Source organism: Nothoprocta perdicaria, unplaced genomic scaffold (genome assembly GCF_003342845.1).
Source record: "Nothoprocta perdicaria isolate Ctin4 unplaced genomic scaffold, notPer1 scaffold_23, whole genome shotgun sequence".
Classification (NCBI taxonomy): domain Eukaryota; kingdom Metazoa; phylum Chordata; class Aves; order Tinamiformes; family Tinamidae; genus Nothoprocta; species Nothoprocta perdicaria.
Genome location: NW_020455455.1, coordinates 593,077 through 615,595, shown reverse-complemented (window position 1 = coordinate 615,595; position 22,519 = coordinate 593,077). Strand labels below are relative to the sequence as shown.

General features: G+C 40.8%; 2 protein-coding genes across 2 annotated transcripts in view; both read left to right on the top strand.

Annotated features, from left to right (window-relative positions):
• ANKIB1 (ankyrin repeat and IBR domain containing 1) overlaps positions 1 to 15,506 on the top strand; it is a 47,737-nt gene extending 32,231 nt beyond the window's left edge. The window contains exons 9-19 of the mRNA XM_026039450.1: positions 1,864 to 1,952; positions 2,986 to 3,116; positions 6,072 to 6,206; positions 6,760 to 6,846; positions 6,940 to 7,006; positions 7,419 to 7,564; positions 8,250 to 8,428; positions 9,639 to 9,690; positions 12,921 to 13,035; positions 14,283 to 14,416; positions 14,754 to 15,506. Of these exons, the coding sequence (XP_025895235.1) occupies positions 1,864 to 1,952; positions 2,986 to 3,116; positions 6,072 to 6,206; positions 6,760 to 6,846; positions 6,940 to 7,006; positions 7,419 to 7,564; positions 8,250 to 8,428; positions 9,639 to 9,690; positions 12,921 to 13,035; positions 14,283 to 14,416; positions 14,754 to 15,506 (1,888 nt within the window). The remainder of the gene's footprint in view (positions 1 to 1,863; positions 1,953 to 2,985; positions 3,117 to 6,071; positions 6,207 to 6,759; positions 6,847 to 6,939; positions 7,007 to 7,418; positions 7,565 to 8,249; positions 8,429 to 9,638; positions 9,691 to 12,920; positions 13,036 to 14,282; positions 14,417 to 14,753) is intronic.
• Positions 15,507 to 21,970: 6,464 nt separating this feature from the next.
• The window catches only part of GATAD1 (GATA zinc finger domain containing 1), a 3,833-nt gene continuing 3,284 nt past the window's right edge, over positions 21,971 to 22,519 (top strand). The window contains exon 1 of the mRNA XM_026039372.1: positions 21,971 to 22,052. Coding sequence (XP_025895157.1) covers positions 21,971 to 22,052 — 82 coding nt within the window. The remainder of the gene's footprint in view (positions 22,053 to 22,519) is intronic.

Here is a 22,519-nt window from a genome sequence, read left to right as displayed (position 1 = left end):
TTGTGCAAGTTCCTGTTGTGGCTATCATGCAAGTATGAGATTGCACATCATTAAAAATCCTGCTTTCTCTCCATACTCCAGACTGCAGGGGTCAAGACGTTTTGCGATTTATTTTCAACAAGCTCTAGTGGGAAAAAAAGAAGACTCAGAATAATGGGAACTGTTTCCTTCCCTGAAAGACACAAGTCTGTCTTTTACCCTTTCACACACCCAGAAATTACTTGCTTTAGAATGGGAGTTAAGTTAGGAGAGCTCAACTCCTGCAGTGTGAAGAACAGAACTTTCCTCTACATCCTGAGTTTTTGCAAGATTTGTAAGGGGCTCAGCAAAAGCCCCTCAAAAAAAAAAAAGCCCCCAAAAGGGCCTCAGCAAAAGCATGCAGGAAATGTTTGCCTTTTATTTCTGCAAAGCAGGATTGGTAAAATAGCCAATTGTACGTCTGTAATGGTCTTTAAAATTCTCTCAAGTGTGTTTTGTTTTCTGCTTTCCAGGTCCTGACAATATATCAGAATTTAGGAGCAGAAACTAATCTGTCTAAAATTTCAAAAACCAAAAACATTGGAGAGAGATCTTCCCTGCTCCAGTAGATTGACTAATCACCCTTTAACCTAAACCTGAGATTGTGAACATTAATCCAGCCAGTTTCAGTCCTCCCTGGGAACACGCACTGTGTGAGAGGTCTTGGCTCTCCTGAAGTCAATGACTGAGGTGCTCTGCTCTCCCACAGAAGTGGGGAACAGTGACAGTTTCCAACCAGTGCTGAGATTTTCTTGGTACGAGCAAGATACTTCCCCAACTGTGGACCCTTAAGTTCCTTCAAATAGAGCTGCAGATTCTTGTGCAGTGAATTTCAGCTCGTTTGATAGCAGACTGGCTAGCAGATAATAGGTTAAAAACTATAGCCCTGAGCTTTCCTTTGTTCACATGTTCCTGCTTCAGGAGGATGTGGACAAGAGTGATCAGAGGGGCATTGATTTAATTCCTGAAACTACATTGCAGAAAGCAGTTTGCCCTTTGATCTCAGAAAACTTGCCTCTGCTTTGATGCAGCTGGTGCCCGTCTCAAATATACTTCCTCTGTGAATTTTTTTGTTTGATGTGGCAGATGTCTGAGGCTATTTGCTGCTTTTCCAGTAAAAAAAGGGAGTCATTGCAAGTCTGGAATCCATACTGACACATCCACAAGCACCCAAGCACCATCTGGAAGCCATCGATCTGCTGCTGTGTAGTAGTGATCACCATCCTTGGAACTAGTAGTATTTGTAAGGGGAATTCAAGGGAGACATTCCTCTCCTGGGTCCATATAACTTAAACTAGAGACATTTCTGTAGAGATTTGGGTGGAAAGAGTGAAAATCTATGACGGGCTTGGATCTTGTTCTACATTGAAAGGGTTGAATCAGTTAAACATCGGTTATTGATCTTTAATCCATAAAGGGAATAGGGACAAACAGTTCTACAGAAAATGCATGTCAACTGCAGCAAACTACCTGGTTTTGGATAATCTCTGTATTCTGAGTTGAAGTTTACCTTTTGCACAGAAACTGTGCTAGCACTTTTTGTGGCACTAAAATAGGAGCTGAATGTAGCTACAAGCCAGTTAATTTATTTTCAATTATAATCTAAGTTCTTTAGTAATCTTAATGACAGTAATCTACGCTCATGACCAAGTAATCTGAGAATATTTTGAAGTAATGGTAATTGAATGACTTTTAATCTTCCAGACTTAATTAAAGTTTGAGCATCTTGCGATTAGTTTACATTTTTCTTTCCTTTTTTTTTAATAGCTCGCAGCAACATGGAATTTAAGTCTTAATTTTAAATCTATAAGAGATACATGATTGTCTATCTGTCTTGATTTCCAGGGAATGTCTTGGTGAAGCACATGAACCTTGTGACTGTCAAACCTGGAAAGACTGGCTACAGAAAATATCTGAAATGAAACCAGAAGAACGTAAGAGTCATGCCTGAGGCTTTCTCATGGTTTTGGAATTTTGTTGTACTTTATTTTTAGAGTGCCCTTTTTTTTTTTTAAACTGCATTAAAGGAAAACTGTACATTAATTGAAAAATAGGATAAAAGCAAGGAAGAACACGAAGTCCCTCTATTAAAATGAGACACTGAACAGTTTCATGGCTCTAACMACATCAGTTGATGTGGAAGTGTAACGTATTAGACAACACTAATGATAGACTATTCTCCTTAAACCATTATTCCCCGGTCTGTCATCATAAATCTGTGTACTTATCAGTCAGGATATATATAAAGCTCTTTACTGTTCCTCTTACTGCTTTCTTTTGCAAATTTATGTAATTTATTCCTGACTATAGTTTTAATTTAATTTGTCCTTGTCAATTTTAAACCTCTTAGTCCATCTGCACTTCTGTTTGAATTTTCTCCATGCAGGTTATATTGTGTGCTTTGAACTACTTAGAACTAACAGGCATAATAAATTGAGGATGAATGTGGGCAATGGCTTAATATTAAATAACTTTTAGTGAAACAACTACTAAAATTTGGGCTTACACAAGACAAAAGTTTTCTTGAAGTGGTCAACAGAAACAGAGTAATTAAACATTAACAGTAATTGGAATATATCCTAATGTAACTTAGTTACAATTCAGAACCTTTCCATAATATGTTATAAATTATTTTGTCAAGTGTAGAAAATTATGGAAAGAAGGTAAGTACACCATATATTGTCATTTTCATGCCGATTTTTCTTATATTTTTCTTATGTATAGATAATGTATTTTATATAATACGAATCTCAATATGAAAGTAAAACCATATGCATAACATGTAGATRTGAATGTATATCTTTTTATATGAGAAATATGTTTATATAGTGAAGAGTCACGATATTCTGTCAAGAATTAGGTAAACATACATCTTTCCTAATTCGATTTTCACAAAGGATTTCACAAATACAGTTTTAACTTCTCTGCTTTTCTCATGCTTCGTATCCTCCTGTCACCCTCACGAAGTTGTGGGCGTTAGTGAGGCTTATGAAGATGCTGCCAACTGCCTGTGGTTACTAACCAACTCCAAACCATGCGCCAACTGCAAATCTCCCATCCAAAAGAATGAGGGCTGCAACCACATGCAATGTGCAAAGGTAAGAAAGGCGTTTCAAGTAATTAGCTTCCTGCAGTTGAAACCATCATTCTGGATGTGCACATGGCACAGACATTTTATGAGCACAAACTTTCCCCACCTGAAATTCACACCTGCAATCTGTTGGAAGAACAGAACCYGTTGAAAGAACCATGTCGTTTGCAAATGGTGTATTACAGGTATTTAGAGAATGCTTCATATTTAGTGAAATCTGATTAGTTGGCAAGTGAACAGTGAGAGTTGCTGGCAGTACGGTAAAGAGCTTAAGAGCCTTGATAATGTCATCATTATTAATTATCTGGCAGAGAAAAAGCATATGAAATTTGCAGCAGATGATGTATTTTAAGGAGTGGTAACCCCTAATGAAAGTTTTGCCTTACTACATTTTTCTGTTGCATTATATTTCTGACATAGCAACAAAGCAGAGAATTTAAATGGGAAAATGTAAAAAGAAACTAATCAGTAGGAATGAAAAAAGCTGTGAAGCAGTAATGTCAGAAGAAACTTAATGGTGACAGCAGCCAAAAAATTAGTCATGAGTTTGCACTATGCTACCAAAATAGAAAAATATTTTTTGCCATGAGTTCAGTATCAGTGAAGAGTGCTTATTCTCTCAAATAGGGTGAAAGCTGTATATTTAGCATATCTCTATATTTGAGAAATATTTTATTTAAGCACAGCTAATATCACATATTTTCTCTCTGGGGTACAAATCGAAGCATCTTTTGAAGCTGGTTGGTTATATTTTCATCTGCCTAAGTGGTTAGTTAAAGAGCTCCTAAATTCCATTACAGAGCGTACAAGGTTTGTTGTTTAGTACATTTTGCAATTCTCCAGACTGTAAGCAGAGGTAAGAGTGTTTGAAATAGCTACGTACAGCAGAATTGCACTGGGGCCAGTAAAGAAAGAATTCGTTCATTCATATGTGGGATATAACAATATTGTTTAGCACGTGCCATGGACGCTCTTTAGACAGGAGACCATGTTTGTGCCTTCAGAGGGCTTCAGAGGGCTGTTTCAGGAGCCAGGTTTCCAAGGAAACGAGGCTTGTGCAGCCCTGCTGTGTCTCTCACCTCCCCAACTGCAGCAGGTTTCAGCCTTCCGGGTGCTTTGAAGGAGATGCAAAAGAGCAGGAGAGGCTTCAGAGCATCGTGAGACTCAGAGCTGCATGGTGCAGACACCTGAGGGGTCCCACCTGCCAAGAGAGGCTGAAATACCCACCGAGCAGCCACCTCTGCTCCTTGGCTCCGTCAGTGGCCCCACAGCATCCGTGTGGTTTGGGAGCTAAGCCAGGAACCCGGTAGGGGATGTAAAACAGAGCTTAGGGTTTGGGGAGAAGATGCTCTTAAATAGATGCATTTTTGGATGCTCAATGGGAGTGGGGAAGCTGGAGGTACTGAGGAGGATCTGGTGTTGGGGTCAATGCGGGTGAATGTTGAGTTACAGAGGAGGCTGTTGGAGATGTGTGAGAGGTTAGAAGATCGGGTGAAATGCTTCTGAGGGAGATAAAGTGGCCAGGGTGGGAATATTGCAGTAGGAGCATGAGGCATGAATTCATAGGAAATGAAGCTCTAGTAGTTTTGTGGCTCAAGAAGCAACTTGTTTTTCCTCTGATTCTTCTCTGAAGGTGATTATGTGATAAGTGATTTTGCATGATAGGTAGACTACACAACGATACACACTCAATACGCATGATTATTCTTACGCTACTGTTTTGTATAAGCAAGCGACTCAAAAAATGTTTAAGAACAAAGAAATGAGCTAGCAAGACGTTAGCTAGAAGAAATATCCTTAATCTGAATTTCTTTTTAAAGAAAAAATAAATAAMTAAAAGCAGCATCACTGGTGAGGTGAAACTTGCAGAAATACAATCAAAGAATTAGATTTCATTTGTTCCTGTAATGTATCTAATTAAATGAATGGAGCAACTACTGGTGAACACATTTTGGATTCCTGGATTCCTGGAAAGGTTATCAGGTTAAATTTATCTGAGAGAGGAATGATGTGGCTTAATTTGTTGAATTCCAATAACAATTGTAATGGAAATAGATGGAGATTTGACCTAAATTTTATCACTTCTTCAGAGTATGTGTTGCTAGTTATTTCATAGATAAAGTTAGTTGGGCATTTTTCAAGGGCCCTTTCTACCCAACAGCAGATACTARCTCATACCACTTCTTTCACGTTCACTGTGCTGCAAAGATATCAGCAGTCCTGCAGCTGGAAGCAGGCAGATCTCAAAAAGGATTTCTCTTGAGCTGCTGATACTGATCTCAGTACAGACAGCACTAGAATTGAGTGGAAAACTGTTCATCCCTGAGAGTACTTAAGATTCTGAAAAAATACTGCTTTCCAAATTGGAAAGTCAAAATCTAGAACATTTTTCATGAACCAACAGCCGGACAAACTTCAGGTCAGTTGAAGCATTGCATTCTGCTAATAGAAATGTTTTGTTTTAGCTTTGAACATTTTACATTTAAGTGCATATTCTTGTATAAATTATTTATTTCATTTCGAAAACATGGAAATTATTGATGATTTCAAATTTCTCTTTAAAGGTAGGAAATTTCTTTTAAGCCAGCCCTTTCTCATGAATGGTTTCTGTGTCACTTAAACAACAGGGCTGCCTTCTTTTTAACCCTCTACCCCAAACAGGCCTAACCAGATGTATTTATCATTTGATTTATTCCACCCACTTGAAATTTAACTTGTAGATCCAACACAATCATGTGATCCAAGGAACAAAAATTATGACTGAGGTAGTCATAAGAAGAAGATCTGATACCACAGATCTTCAGTAGTATGTARAGCAGGAAGGAGACTCGTCAGACATTTTATTTTTGCTCTAAACACATTGCAGATGATTCCACCACTTGTTTATGGTGGAGTAATGATGCATAAGTGCAAATGTACAACATAACAGCTTCTTTTTTTGCTTGTTCTTTCTCCTCTGAAGTGCAAATATGACTTTTGCTGGATATGCTTAGAAGAATGGAAGAAGCACAGCTCTTCCACTGGAGGCTATTACAGATGCACTCGCTATGAAGTTATTCAACACGTAGAAGAGCAGTCCAAAGAGATGACAGTAGAGGTAACAGATGAAAATATTTATCTAAAAAACAGCATGAAGGCCACAATTTTCTATTTAAGATGGGTTTCATAAAATTTCAGAATTTTAAATGGGAAARTATACATTTGAACAAACTGAAGAGATGGAAAGAAAATATTGCTTATTTGTGGGTAACTGCATAAGATTGGTTTGCTGGCTTTTTTAACAACTACTAGCTGATTTCAGACAAGTCAGTTTATTTCTCTATGCCTTGGTCCCCTTCTGTAGGAGGGGTGTGCTGAGGCTTTAATTAGCTACTGTGTCCTACAGAAGACTTGTTTTAACCTTGGTATTTGAAAGGTCGGATGGCCTGCATGCACAGCACATCAACTCTGTAGCTATAGAGCTATTGCATAGTTTTTTYTAAATAAAATTGCTTTGTCTGTTTTGTCATGGCACTCATCAGCATTGTACGTAATGCTTTATGTATCGTGGAAATAGATGCATTAATTATGAATTTATATGTAATGTTTTTTATTAATTTAAACCTTAAGATTTATCTTAGTTTGTTTTGTGCCCACCTCTTATTTTCTAGGCGGAAAAGAAACATAGAAGATTTCAAGAGCTTGATAGATTTATGCACTATTACACAAGGTTTAAGAACCATGAACTTAGCTACCAGGTGAGGGTTAAACCATTTTTATTAATTTCTGTTTCCTTTTCATTCATCCCCAAATAAGGAACTAACTGTGTTTCTTTCATTTTCTTCTTTCAGTTAGAACAGCGCCTTCTAAAAACAGCCAAAGAAAAGATGGAGCAGTTGAGTAGAGCTCTCAGTGGAAGTATGTAGAATTTGTTCGTGTTTGCTATAATCTGTGAATTTGTTTTGAAATCAAACCAAATCTGCTTTATTCTAATCTCTCTTTTGAAGAGAGGCAGTTTCAGTCTGCTGTGTGATGTGATCTCTCCAGCACGGGAAATCATAGGTCATGGATAAAAATTAATTTTAGGGTAAATTTTATGTATCCAAAGACAGAGGGAAAAAAAACAGCATTAATAAGAGAGGAACTAATATTATGTGATTATTTCTAATTATAAGAATACTGTATAATCATTTAGAGCTTGCTGTTGTTTACTTGCAAATATTTAACTGTCATGCATATAAATTTTACTGTTTTGGAGGAAAACTCCAAAAGTAAAGAAATGTTGACATCAGCAGGAAAAGATTCTCACGGTGCTCGTATCACCTTGCAGCTGAGGGAGGCTGTCCTGACACCACGTTCATTGAAGATGCTGTGCAAGAGCTTCTGAAAACTCGCCGCATTCTCAAGTGTTCTTATCCGTATGGATTCTTCTTGGAGCCTAAAAGCACAAAGAAAGAAATATTTGAACTTATGCAGGTAATAATACATATATTTTATTTCAATATTACCCTTTTATTGGTGGTATTAGTTATCCATATTGGCTTTGTGCCATTTTAGCCTGCAAGCAGGAGGGCAGGTTGGTAGAGGTGTGGGCTAAAAGGACAGGTGTTTTGGGGTGAGGAATGGACAAGGTGGCTTTTTACACCCRAGGGGACTGGGCAGCTRGAGTGCAGAGAGCAGGAGTTGCGTGTGCAGCTCCRTAGATCATAGGATGGAGCCAAAGTCCAGCTGTCATGGGGAGGATGAGGCAAGACAGAAGGTTGCAGGGCCTTCTAGGGACACGCTGAGCTCTTCAGGGCCTGGTGTAGGCATTAGCCAGCTCAAAGACTCCCTGGAGAATCAACACTGTTGTGTTAGACAAAGCACTAAATGAAAAGGTGATTCCTGCCTCCAGCCAACTTCACGTGGAAGAAGGAACAGAGGGAGWAGCAGAAAACAAACTTTTTCAGGTCAGCCTGTGAAACAGGTTTTCAGGATGTCATTGCTGTAGCTGTATTAATTCCAGTAGTAACAATTATTTGAGGGTTGGTGTCTCTTGGGCCTCTGGCCTGATGGTATTTTCAGGAAAATGGAAGTCCTTCAGTTGAGTGCTTGTGGTGGAGTTCTGCCTGGTGTTAATTTCATTGTCAAAGTATGTTATTTTTACTTATTCCTCTTGCAGACAGACTTAGAAATGGTCACTGAAGACCTTGCACAGAAAGTGAACAGGCCTTACCTTCGGACTCCTCGCCATAAGATCATCCGGGCGGCTTGTCTGGTGCAGCAGAAGCGGCAGGAATTTTTAGCCTCTGTGGCCCGTGGTGTTGCTCCCGCTGACTCTCCAGAAGCCCCAAGGCGCAGGTAATCCAGACAAGAGTGTGCAACTCCACAAAGCCCATTTGAAAGGTGCCAAAGTGGGTGAATCCACCCACGCACCCTYGTCCTTTGACAGCGAGGAAAAGTGGAGCTGCTAAATTTGGTGGCTGTAGGTCACCAGAGGGACGTTTCCTTGGTCAGTTGAGCCGTGTGGATCAGATGTGGATCAAATGCTGTTAATCAACCTCCCTTTGCTGATGAAAGCACAAATGAGAAACCTCTGCTGGCTTTTAAAACTGCAGCTAAGCCAAAGACAAGAAGGGTCTTTGTGCACACAGGGGCCCTCGTAGTTTAGAGAGGCTGGGATTATAGTTTTCTCTGCCTGGGTGCTTACAGAATCAGCTTCGTGGTATAAATCAGTCTGGTACCTGGTCAACTACCAAGAAGTGTGATTTTAAATCATCCTGTAAGTTAAAAAAAAATAGTTTAAACAACAGTAAAGTGGAACCAGTTGAGCAGCAGTGTTTCACTACTACTTGTTGCAGCTGTATTTAGACCACCTGAAGCTGATACTAGTCTGGGTATGGTTGGACAGGACTTAACACGSAATCACAGTTCCAACTTTCATGGTGACAAAGTTAAAAACCTAAAACTGACTCTCACTTTTCTTTCATATATGTCGTATATATCAGCTTGCAAACTCCACTGTTACTAGTTTATGATAAAGAATTTATATCACCGGGTTCCTTATATGGCCTGTCCTGCTGTCCCCTCAGGGCAGCAAGTGTGTGGGACCCCTTAGGACAGAGCACTTCTACCAGGGGCCCCKTACACAGCCATAATTTGAAACCTTGCTGGCCTTGCCCCTGTGTTTTGACTTCAGGCATCCAAATGGTGCGAGCTGAGTGTTTGCCAGTCACTGCTGTGGATGTGGCAGCTTCCCCATATGCATTGGGGAAACATTCCCCTTTTGTGATATACTAATGAGGAGATTTTACGGCTTCCATACATCCTTTCTGCTCTAAGATGGCCACTAAATGCCTGGCATGCTCAGAAGATCTTGYTAAATATCTCAAGCAGCTCTGGAATTGCCAACAATTTAATTGTATGGTTTCCTTAATGAGCAGAAGACTTGTTAATGTAAGAGGCTTGCAATTACACTGCTTTTTATAGGTTGATTTTTTTGGAGTTGTGTAGGTTGTTTGTTCTTTATTCTGCTTCTAAATTTTACAGTACATCTCCTTTAATTTTATAGCTTTGCTGGTGGAACATGGGATTGGGAGTATTTAGGATTTGCATCGCCTGAGGTAAACTATATATTTATTTTATTTTTTAATGCAGTCCTGCATAGAAACATAGGTATGATCATAATCTGCATGAAGAGCTTCCTTGTTTTGTTTCAAAGCATATCAAGTTGGCCAAGTTTGGTTCAAGCTGTTCTGTTTATTTCACAATAAAAGGAAATATATGCATAGCTAATTTTGCAGATACCATGAACAATGATTCTAATATGAATATAGTTATTTGGGATGATATTAGGTGAGCTACATTTTATTAAATATTTTCCAGCTTAATAAGCTGTTTTAGCCTTGTGTATCAGCTGGTGTCTGTGTGCTGAGGAATTTTAAAGTAATAAATGTATGAAACTGTAGATTACTTCTGAATGCAACATAAATCCAGCAGAATTTGATAAAAGAAGAAGAAATTTCCATCCTTTCAGAACAGTTCAACAAAACCGTACAGGCATACAATTAAATATTGTTAACCAGTTGATTTTTTTTAATTTTATGTATTAAAATGGCATGGAAAACAAGTATATGTATCAGATGAATTTCTGCTAGCTAAACCACAAATAAAAATTGTCATTATGAAAATGAAAAAAAATTTAAATGAATATTCTACAATCTTTATAGAGGAAAAGACTGTATAATTTTGAAGAAAGCACTGAGGTAGGAGATGCTTCCTATGAAGCATTACTTTACAGCTTAATATTTATTTAATATTTTGAAATCATTAGATTAAAGCACACAGTTAGGAAGGAAATTCTCAAGATTTCCTTGTTGCTGCTTTCTTTCTACCTAGTTATTTTGAAAGAACCTGGAAAACTTCATGCACTCTGTGTTCTATATATTTCCTTTGCTCTTGTTGGCTAGCATCGTCATGCTGGAGAGAAACTAGCTTGCTTCTCTGCAAAAATCAACTTGCTTCTCCTATTTGGTTCCTTTAGTCTTTCATTTTTAAATAAGTTGGTGTTTGGTAMTATTGAAATGTGGTGTTACTGTGTCCTCCGTGGAGCTGGTTCTGAGCAAAAGCAGATGAGCAGTGTGCTGAGGAGCTCCTCAGCAGTAGGTCGTGCTGAGTGATGGCTTGTGAGTCTGTATGGTTTGCCTAAGTGAGCCTTGCCTGATGCAGGTCTGCTTCTTTGCTGCATCCTTGTCCAAGATACTTGCAACCACCTGTGCTAAAGGAATTCTGTAGCATTAGCATCATCTCTGCCTCTTTTTAGAGAACTGCCCTGCAGAATTTTGAAATAAAGTTCTACTTTTACTGACAGGTAGTAGCACATCTGTGTGTACTGGATGGTCACAGAAAACAAAACCGTACTGGTTCTTTTTCAGCAGAGAGCAACGCTGGTTAGAGGTGATTGTGAGAAATTTCTATATTTCTACCCCATAAAATTAAAACTTGGTATGCTCAAATACATAAAATCTTTCCAAGTGATCAAAAATAAAATTGTTTCACTACTATTCARGATGACTATTTAAAGCATAAAAAAAGCAGCCAAATGGCTACAGGTAGAATCTGTGATTTTACTGTGAAGAAGAAATGAAAACATGAAAAACAAGATCCGATGATTTATAAATTTTAGTGTTCAATTTTTGTTCATTCCTTATCTGACTCCTAGTGATATAATAATTCTTTAACTAATTCAGTTAGCTGGTTGCATGCCAAGATTGGAGGGTGCAGGAGGTTAGGAACAACACAAAATAATAGTAACCTTCAGACTAGGAATCCCAAAGCGTCCTTCACTTCACGCTTGTCCCATTTTTATGCTGGTCCCTAGGCCAACAACCACCCACTGCTGCTGCTAGAGAGAGAACCYGGGGCTAAATGAACCTTTTGACTGATCAAGCACAGTGATTTTGATGTTCTTAAAATTTTCATGCATCTTATGTAGATAAGAATCTGCTCATACTGATCATTTTGTGACATCTTTYGGTTTTTGGCTTGCATATGTCATAATGAATGAGAAGTTGGTTTGAAAAACTTCAAAGAAAGAAAACATGCAAGAATAATGCCCTTAGAATTAATAAGGTCATGGTGTATGAGAAATTACACTTAATGATTCAATTCTAGGTTTTTTTTGSATGTTGAAGTGTGCAGAGAAAATGTATATATAGTTGATATACAAAAGGCATGTTAATGGTGATGCTGTTTTCACGAGATATTTGGCTAGAGGAAGTCCTGCATTACAGATCTCCCAACCTGTGGCTTAGGGACGAAACTATAAGTATTCTTCTCCGAAGAGCTAGCACCTGCCAATATATATTTATTGCCTTGTATAAATAAATAACTTAGATTAACAAAAGATCTTGCCCACGTAGGCAGACTCAGTGTCAACTGTATTCATCAAAAATTACATCTGGAAAGCACCAAATTGGCCTTCAGGAGTAGAATCAGCCTCTTAATGTCAGCTAAAGTAGGAAATATTTATATGCAGGTATTAAGACAATAAACCCTTGGGAGAGATGCAGTCTGACATAGTCAAAACTGAGTCTTTGCTACAGATAAGACAAGTAAAATGTCCYTGGTCAATATTCACAGCATGAAAAATGACAGTCTGCAGGGGTTCAGATCTCTGTGGTGTGGCTCATTAGCAACTTTCATTAGGCAAAAATAAAGAGGAGACTTGTAATTCATCAAAGAAAAATCCATCCAAGACTCATCAGCAGAAGGGGATCCTGAGCTACCTGAGAAGTTCCTGAGCCTCTAGGAACTTCTCATGTCCTCTGGGTGAAAAGTATTGCTGGGCTGGGGAAAGTWTTGCAAGTTACCAGTATTGATCCACCCAGTTTCTGTAGCCTTCCCTTGGTATTTTCTACTGGCCTTGGTGGCCACAAGCCCCTGAGATGGTCTGAAAAAGATAAAATTCTTTTTATTTTCTAAAATTACTAGCTATGTATTGATAAAGAAGTGTGTGTGTGAATATGTGTGCAAAGCTGGGTATCAAAGCTTTAAGCAAAAAAAATATTTATAAAAAGGGAGATTGCAAGTATTAAAATATCAGCAGTACCTCAAGGAATTTTATTTGCTAGCTTATCATTTTATAGATTTAGTGTTACCTGGTATCTTTTTTTAATGCATTGCATGTTATAACCTGCAATTTATTTTTCTGAGAACAGGTGATTTTATAATAAACCTATAAAATCACACCTTTTTTTTTTTTTTTTTTTTTTTTACCAAAATGTGGAGCTCGTTGCATCAGAAAAATATTCCTGCATGCTGCCCTGTGTTTTGTAACCTTTGGTTTATGCAGGAATATGCTGAATTTCAGTATCGGAGGCGGCACAGGCAGCGGCGGCGCGGCGACGTGCACAGCCTGCTCAGCAACACTCCGGACCCGGATGACCCCAGTGATCAGAGCACCCTGGGTAAGTCCCTGCACCACGCTGGGTCTCCTGCCCTCTTGCTGCCGTTGCACTTCGCCAGCAGAATCCACCGTGGTGGTTCTTCTGTGGATATATTGAAGTTTCAAATACTTTGCTAGGTTCTCCAGCATTATTCTTCCACTTACGGGTATGTTCATGTTGCTGGCTTAATTGTGGCTGCTCCTTTTAAGGAGAAATGCATTTATCTTCCCTACGAAGTGCTCCTCAGAGCTGATTTACCTTCCTGAAGAAAGTTTGTGACAAGTTTTCACAGAGCAGCTGAAGCTCAAGCTTCACACTGGAAGGTTGTCGTAGAGCTGCCCTCCCAAACGCTGCTCAGAAACTCCTGCCTTCGCCAGGACAAGCCATAAACAACCCATAAACATATTAAAGTCAGAAGGATTACATTTCCTTTTATTACAGAGTAAGTTCTTCTGGAAACGACATTTTACTTGTTTTGCTGGGTTTGTAAGAGGACAGTACTGCCATTCATTGCCAAGACATACATGAGTGACTCCTAGTTGTGCTGCGATGTTACAGTGGTGTTACAGCTGAGCTGCCTTTGCAAAAACAGCAAAATGGGCTGAATTTGGTTTTAAGCCACCTGTAAATGCAGCCCATATGTCTTGAGTGAATCTTACGGTCTAATTCACACTGAATTCCCATTGAATCTTGTACAACAGTGTAACTAATAGAAGAATGGCACTGAAAATTGGCCATTCTTGAGGACAGAAGGTCACAACTCAGCCCAGAGGGACAATCCAAGCTCTCCCACTCACTGAGGACATTCTGGCAGCATTTGCCATAAAGAGCCAGATCACAATGAACAACAGAATAAGGGAGGGAGATCCAGAATGCAAGTGGGGCAGGAAGGCCACGTGGAATATTTTTCAGATTTTTCCATGACTCATTTTTGTCCCTTAGAAGCATTTTGCTCGTTTTCCCATGGGCTTGTGCTAACGATGGCATGTGCCTTCCTTTCAAGGGGCAGAGTGCTGCTGAGAGCAGAAAAGCACAAATGAACCAGACAGTCCCTCCTAAAACAGTAGAACTGGCATTTTATTGCTGTGCAAGAGGTGRTGTGGAAAGAATGTTCTAGGTTATTTATTTCAGAGTGAATAAAGGAATCCACATATAGGAAGGAATAAAGGAAGGCGCAGCTGGAATCCAAAGCAAGAAGAGAAGTAGAGAGGTTACAAAGGCTTTTCTGACTAGTTCTTTAAATGCTTTTGTTTCAATTGCCTAAACAGACACCCAAGAAGGTGGCAGCAGTAGAAGACACGGCACCTCCATGGTGAGTTCAGCCTCTATGGGTATTCTGCACAGCTCTTCGCTTCATGACTATACCCCTGTCAGTCGCTCTGAGAATCAGGATTCTCTGCAGGTATCTCCCCTAATCTCTTTTCCATTCCCTCTGCTTTGCTTGCCTTCCTGTGCTGTGCTTTTCTGTATCGTTTTGTTTCTCTGCGAATTCTCCTAATTCTTCGATGAGAAAGGGAGAATCTAGGACAAGAAAATGGTCCGTTCACACTGGTAAGCTCTGCGAAACAATTGCTAATGTCACCATAGGAAGCTTTTAAATGCCAATGGCAACTATAGAGTACTGAGGTGGTAAACACTGATTCTGATAAACGACATGTGGCAGTAATTAATGAATTTCAGATTTGAGGCCAGATTTCTCTTTGTTTTATTCTGAATGTCACCCTCTTGTGTTTCCACAGGCTCTGAGTTCTCTAGACGAAGATGACCCAAACATCCTGCTAGCTATTCAGTTATCACTGCAAGAATCTGGCTTGGCCATAGACGAAGAAACTAGAGACTTTCTCAACAACGAGGCCTCCCTAGGAGCAATAGGTACTTCCTTGCCCACCAGGCTGGACTCTGCTCCCATGAGTATAGACAACCCGCGCTCGGCGTTGAGCAGCTCGGAGCTGCTGGAACTGGGTGACAGCCTCATGAGAYTGGGGGCAGGCAGCGACCCCTTCGCAGCCGAGCGCCTTCACGCRCACCCGTGCAGCGACGCGAGAAGCGGCTTGTACTCGGCATCCAGCGACGTGGATTCCAGCAGCCAGGATCCCAACGCCAACGAAAATCTTCTCGGCAATATTATGGCCTGGTTTCATGACATGAACCCGCAGAGCATTGCTCTGATCCCCTCAGCCAGTACGGAGACCGAGGAGGATTCGCAGCAGCCCAGCGCTGAAGGTGGGTCAGCAGGGCAACCAAATCTCATAGACATAGGCCTGGAGCCCCCGGAGGAGCATGCACTCTTTGAGGATGCACTCAAAAACGAGGGCAGAGGAACCCAAACAGAGGAGGGTACTTTGGAAGAAAACCTTATCCCGGGTGAGACAGCATCCCAAGGTGGAGACCGTGCCAGGGACGCAGCGAGCGCCGCGGGTGCCTCGGAAGATGCCTCGAGCCAGATCGCCCAGACCTCCGGTGAATGGATTGAGCACGTGCACCTGGTGTGAGCGCGAGCGGAGCCCGGAGCAAGCGGCGGGGAATGGGAGAGGCGCCGGAGCGAGCGCCGCGGAGGCTGCGATCCCAGAACCCGGCGCCGCCGAGSGCAGCGCGGCCGCCTGGAGCTGCCTCGGGCTGCCGCCGCTCCCGCCACTGGGAACCTCCCGGAATATCCCTTGCATTTAGTTAGGTAGGACTTGCCTTGTCGCTCGCGAGAAAAAGGAATACGTAGGCTCTACTCCACATTCCTAATACAATGCAGCATCTGTTTAGCCTTAGGTTGATGATCCTTAACTTGAAAGTATGGATTAAAGGCTTACACTGATTATTTTGTTTGTTTTTCCTAAGAAATAGTTTATTCCTTTTTTTTTTTTTTTTTTTTTGGAACTGATTCTTTCATCAAAATAATATTTAGTAATTTGTTTGCATTTTGTTTTTGTTTTCCGCAACTTCACTTTACTCATTCTTCCTTTTCGTTAGCAGTGTGAACTGAGGTGTTCAGTGCTTCTCTTTAGTACTGCTCCAGAAACCAGTTAGAGAGGATTTGCTTTCACCTRAAAATCAAAGACTTTTCCATGTCTATTTACAGTCCACATGTGCCAAACTGTGAGTAGTGAGCTGGCTCTAGCCTAATGAAACCGTGCAGTGTTACTCCATCAAAGTAATCCCACCGTTTTTAGTAGTGACAGAAACCACTGGGTAGCATTGCTTCTCTAAATTGAACTGGCATCTGCTGCCATGGTGACTGCATTTAATTAAATGTAGCCTCTCTCTTATGTTAATGAAACCTAATGCTGCTGTTAAACAGTTATTTTAAATATTAAAATACAGTTAGTTAGCAACAGCTATGCTGTATTTTAAGAGACACTTTAATGGAAGTGCAATCATAGCTCTGTTTTCATAATTCTACAAAGCATTCTATGCACTAATAGTGCAATTACTTTTAATGATAACATTTTATAAAAAATATAGGAAGACCGAATTTTCGTATATTAGCCACTCCCACAGTTCAGATAACACAGTTTGCTCAACATGTTACGGTGCCTTTGCCTAACCCAACTGGATAGTTGCCACAGTTAAACAAGTAAGTCAAATTCAGTGTCTGTTCTGGAGTAACTATGCTATTAATTGCAAAGACCTCCATAAAACCACCCATGGCCTTGCCTTTACAGTAAATAACTCAATGTTCAGTCAGTGTTTTTGCATAAACAAAACACTGCTAGGTATCTGTTCAATTGCACAATATTCATTTGCTGTGTGATTACTGTTTAGTGTAAAAACAACAAAAAAAACACCCTCTTCCTAGTTGTTGTACTGTGGAAAAAAAATAATTAAAAAAAAATAAATACTGGTTTTAGAATTGCTTAAAAGCATCAGTCTACAGTTAGTGAGATACAATGGTACAGTACATAATTACAACTACAGTAAGTTGTTGAAATGGCTGTTTTAATTACATATAATCAAAACCTGTCATAATACAAGCAAATTATGTACACTCCATTTTAAGTTTTGCTTAACTGTTACCAGAGATTTGTTGATATGGTATAAAAGTTTATTACTACTGAGTGTGTATAGGCAAGTGTCATGATAGCGAAGTCTGTGTATTGGTTACTGTGAGTTCAAGTGAGTGTTTTGGTAACTGGTTCACGCAGATCCTGCTTTTGAACCCTGCAGCCACGGGGTTCATATTAGTGAAAAATGAAGTAAGAATATTTTACCCTCAGCCCATAAAAGACTAGGTCATTTTGCAAGCATCTTTAGGGACAATGGAATAGAATAGTCTCCAACCATTCTCCAACTTTTCCTCTAGCCACCCGGTTCTCAGCATAATCATGAACTCTTGGACATGTTTGAAGAATGCCTATTTTTACTCGTTCASTGGTATAAAATAATCCAAAACAGTTCTTCATTGAACTGTCATCATGAATTGGTCTGAAAGTGGTTTAACTCCCATAGCTTCCTTGGATTGTAGCTTCCGAAGGGAACGATTCTCACAGTGGTCGTGTGTATCGCGTCGAAGCGTCTCGCAAAGCTACGGTCAGATGTGTAGGGTGCTCTCTGTGAAGATAGTGACGTTTGTGGGTTCTGGGTTCCTGTAGTTTGGTTCGGTTGTGCAGTAGATCCATTGTTTCCGTGTTACTCTTAATGAGCATGAAATGACCCTATTCGATTTGTATTTTCTTGGTACTTATTTTAACACCATACTCATTGACTTTACAATTCAAAAATAAAGTTTGGCAAGACTATTTTGTAAACCTGTTAATTTTATAATGTAAAAAAAAAACTTAATCTAACCTTGAATTGTTATTTGCACTTTCATAGTCTATACTTGATACATTCCCACTTTATATACAAGTAGGATACTACAACCATGTAGATGTTTGGCCAAATGAATGCTGTTAATAATATGTAAAATTCTTTGATTAAACATTTATTACTTAAACTAATTCCGTTCTGTCTCATTACATCTTAGACTTACTGTAGTGGAGCCTTAAGACTGACGACAGACATTTTTAGGATATATTCAGTCCTGTGCCCGATTAGCTGGGGGACCTATGGAGAGGTGGAGAACACGTGGAGACACATGGAATGTCCTGTGTTTCAGCTTATACCCCTGGCCCCTTGTCCTGTCACTGGCCACCGCTGAGAAGAGCTTGGCCCCTTCCTCCCTCCATTCACCCTTCGGGTACTCACACATATTGATCAGATCCCCTCTCCGCCTTCTCCAGGCCAAGCAGGCCCAGCTCACTCACTCTCTCCCCATACGAGGGAGGCGCCAGTCTCTTAGTCGTCTTTGTTGCTCTCGCCTGGAGCCTCCCTAGATGTTCCACATCTCCCTCCTGCTCCTCTTTCCCAGCTCACATGAAGCAGCCCAAAGCCATGCTCACAGGGGTGGTCAGGAGGGAGCTCAACCACAGACATAGCGGTAACTAGTTACTAAAAACCGTGCAGACTGCCTAACCTGCTCTGGCTTAGACAACATAGTGATACTGAGATGTATCTATCTATATATGTATGTATATATAATGATATTTCCCCTCTCCATTACTGCTGCAGGTCAGCTGGATATCAGCCAGATAGGGAACCCTGAAAGACGCAGAGGAGCTAGTGAAGATGTGAAATGTGGTATCARTTTGCCCTCCAGGCCTGTTACGGGAGGAGTAAAGCACGGGATACGCACTGAGAGGAGGCGGTGGATGCCCCGGATTGCTGCAGGACRTGGGTTTTCTGTCACTCTTTGCAGAAGGGCAAAGGAACAAGTGAAGTTCTGACTTCCTGCGATGACACACTGTCAGTCAGCTTTAAAAATACACAAGTAAAAATACTATTGTCCAAATATATAACAACCTGAAGCAATATAGAGAGTTCATAAAAACTTGCTTAAAGTACAGTAATGGACTAAATAAAATCCTTCCTTTACATCTCAGTGGCGAAATGCTAAAGCAAACTGCTGGCAGGACAGTGTCATTTTAAATTATGCAGGTCTTGATCTTTACAAAGCACCTTTCTGTAGTGAAATAGGATTCTGACAAGGTTTTTGATACATATTTGTCTTTAGCTTTACGCTTTGAATTATGCCACAGTTCCCTTTTTTGGTCGTTTGCAGGAAAATCTAAATACATAGAACATAAGCAGGACAATAGTTAYGATACCCAGATAGAGCTTCTGCACTGCAAACACAGAATTCAGGAGAGTCATATTTTCCTCCAAGCACGAGCCAATATCCACCACAAACTACTGCAAAAAAAAATAGATGGTGGGGGCTCTCTCAGGGCTTTTCATAAGACCTGTAACTGCATAAACATGATTCATCTTCCCACTAAAAAGAGGCCTGCTTATGAGCCCAGGTGCTTTTCTGCAAGCAGTGAGCACTGCTGAAATGGCTCTATTTTGGCTATTGCACCATCTGCTCAATTACCAGATCAAGTTTATTCATAAAATAATCTCTGGGAAAAAGAAAACAAAAAAAAACCTTAGACATTAGCATTATCACTTCTTTGACCACTGCAGTCAGTCCTGGTACCTACCTGGATGTGCTTAGGCATGGCCGTCCACGTAGTGTCATCATCATCTTGGGGGTGTATATAAAGAGCAGTGTGATATAAATTTGTCAGTAAGTACTTAAATATTTACCATTTTACAGTAAATATTACAATGTTTAATTACTATTAACAATAATTGAATATTTAATATTTTTAAAATGTAAATATTTGCATTTTTATGTATTGACAAAACTACATGAATGTTATAGCAGAAACATTTGCTTTCTGCAATTAAAACAAGAAATAATTATTTTGAAAACGATCCCATTGAATCCCTATATTTTCTATCCATCTGTCTGCGGAGTTTGTGGCTGCCCTTCCAACCATTATACCTTTATGAGGCATCAACTAGCAGCCACTTGAATTTCCTATTCCATTTCCATTTCCCATTCCATATGTATGTTACATAAAACCATCAGGATGAAGACCTTTATGAGGTATATAATGTTTATTCATTATATAAAGAAAAGTGTTAGCTATCTAGATGAAGTAACTTCCCCTTCATACACAGCCAGTATTGACACATTTTTCTACCTTCTGCTGTAAGTTCTTCCCCACATAGCGTTAGAGCTTTARATTAGACAAATGTGTGAGATCAAACCAACGATGCATTTTGAATAGACTATTAAATATACTATACTAAAGACCAGAGTTCCAGGTATGGTACAAACTGTTTGTGGACAGTTATGAAAACGTTTCATCCTTTTTCTTAGGTGGCCTGGCTAGCTCCATAGGCAGCTCTTCTCCATAACCTGCGCTCTTGCCAGGAGACACCAGTGAACAARCGGGGCCAAGTTCAGCAGCAGGGTTCACGAAAGCAGCTCTAGGCAGTGTAGAAGCACATGGCAGACAGAAATGCCTACCTCAGAGGAAAATATCATAAAAAAAAAAAAAAGCATTAATTGATAGCCCCAAGTCATCTTTTATGTGCAGCTAACAGAAAAGGACAAGTATTTGCCATGTTGTTGAAATCTATAAATTGGCAATGGTAAATAACTGATTACTTTTCATGTAGCGAGATCTTGCCCAACTGGCAGACCTCCTTTATGTTTTTTTATCAATTAAATACATTTTTTATTAACTGAAGTAAAAGTTCAGGTAATCAACAGTAAATTTAAATGCACAGCGAGAATGTTGTGGCCTTAGGAATCAGTGTTGACCTGCAGGTGTCCCTCTAGCTGACAATGGAGATGTGAGAATATTAACTAAAATACTAATGAAAACGAGTTTCCTTAGCCACAGTTCAGCAGTAAATCCTATTTTTGTCAGCAATGCTAAAAGAGAGACAATCCCAAAGCCACAAGTGAAGCTGCACATARGGACCCYGTCACTACATCRACACCACAAAGGCCAAARATGAAGTACAAATCTTATTTTTAGTGATATGCAGGTTTTTTTCTGACACCACCAATTCAAATTCTGTTCAAAGATTTAGACTAAAACAGCTCCAAGCTTCAGGACCTCAGGAACTGTATAAAGTGAAGCAGAAACAGTGAAGATAACCTGCTAAGCGGAAAGCCTGAACCACACAATTCCCATGTGAGATGTAATGGTGAGAAACTGTCATTAAAAAAATAAGTCCTAAGAACCTGAACTGATGAAATATGACAAGGAGGGGAACATTTGGATGACAAGCTGACCATGAGGCAGCGGTTGTGGCCTGGTGGCCAGGAAGGCCATTGGAATCCTGGGGTGCATTAAGAGTCTGCAGCAGGTCGAGGGAGGTGATCGTCCCCCTCTGCTCAGCCCTGGTGAGGCCACATCTGGAGACTGTGTCCAGTTCTGGGCTCCCCAGTACAAGAGGGATGTTGAGCTGCTGGAGAGAGTCCAGCGCAGGGCTACCAGGATGATCAGGGGCCTGGAACATCTGCCATATGAGGAAAGGCTGAGGGAGCTGGGTCTGTTCAGCCTGGAGAAGAGAAGGCTGAGGGGGGACCTGATCAGTGTCTAAAAATACCTCAAGGGAGGCAGTGAGGAGGAGGGGGCRGCCTCTTTTCAGTGGTGGACACTGACAGAACTAGAGGAAACGGCCAGAAACGGAAGCATCAAAAGTTCCATAGGAGCTGAAGGAAACATTCCTTGACAGTGAGGGTGACAGAGCACTGGCACAGGCTGCCCAGGGAGGCTGTGGACTCTCCTTCTCTGGAGATTTTCCAAACCCACCTGGATGCCACCCTGTGCCCTGTGCTCTGGGTGTCCCTGCTGGAGCAGGGGGTTGGACTAGATGATCTCTGGAGGTCTCTTCCAACCTCAGCTATTCTGTGATTCTATAATTAGCTTTGTTAGAGGTGTTTTGTTGTTATTACTGTGTAACACAAGCATTTTAGATACAAAGTAGTTCTAGAAACAGCGTTAGCGTGCCATAAAAGAAGGGAAAGAAACTAAATGACCTTGATCCTGCCCTGCTATTTCTGCTGTGACGTGTCCTCGTCATGTCCCACAGGTCCAAACCCAGCAGCTCAGCAGAGCTGGCGAGAGGGCCCGAACGGGTGAACGAGGGGCTGCAAGGACTCRGTGCGTGTTCTTCACGCTGCTGCCCCGTCCTGCGGCACGTTTCACCAGTGCCATCATTGCAGGGCAGGTTTAGCTGTAGGGATAGAGAGGCAAACTCACAGGCCTCCCATCCGGGGGGGAAATAACGCAGGGCCAAGGGGGAGCGTGGAGGGCACCGGCTGCGCCCGGCCGCAGCGGGGGACGAGCACTGGCAGTGAGCCCTGGGACTGTTCTCTAGGAGCTTTACCTCAGGAATGCTCAAATTTTGAAATTTTGGCAGTGGAATTTAGGCACTTAAACACAGCAGCACTTAAACACACACATATTTATTTACATATTTTAAAGTGATATATATGTGTGTGTGTGTATACATATATCCTTCTTGTTATCCCTTCATCAAGACACCGATTGGAAACTGCCCGTTGTTGGCGGGGAAGCAGCGGAGGCGGCGGCCGGGCCGGGCCGGGCCGGGCTGGGCTGGGCTGGGC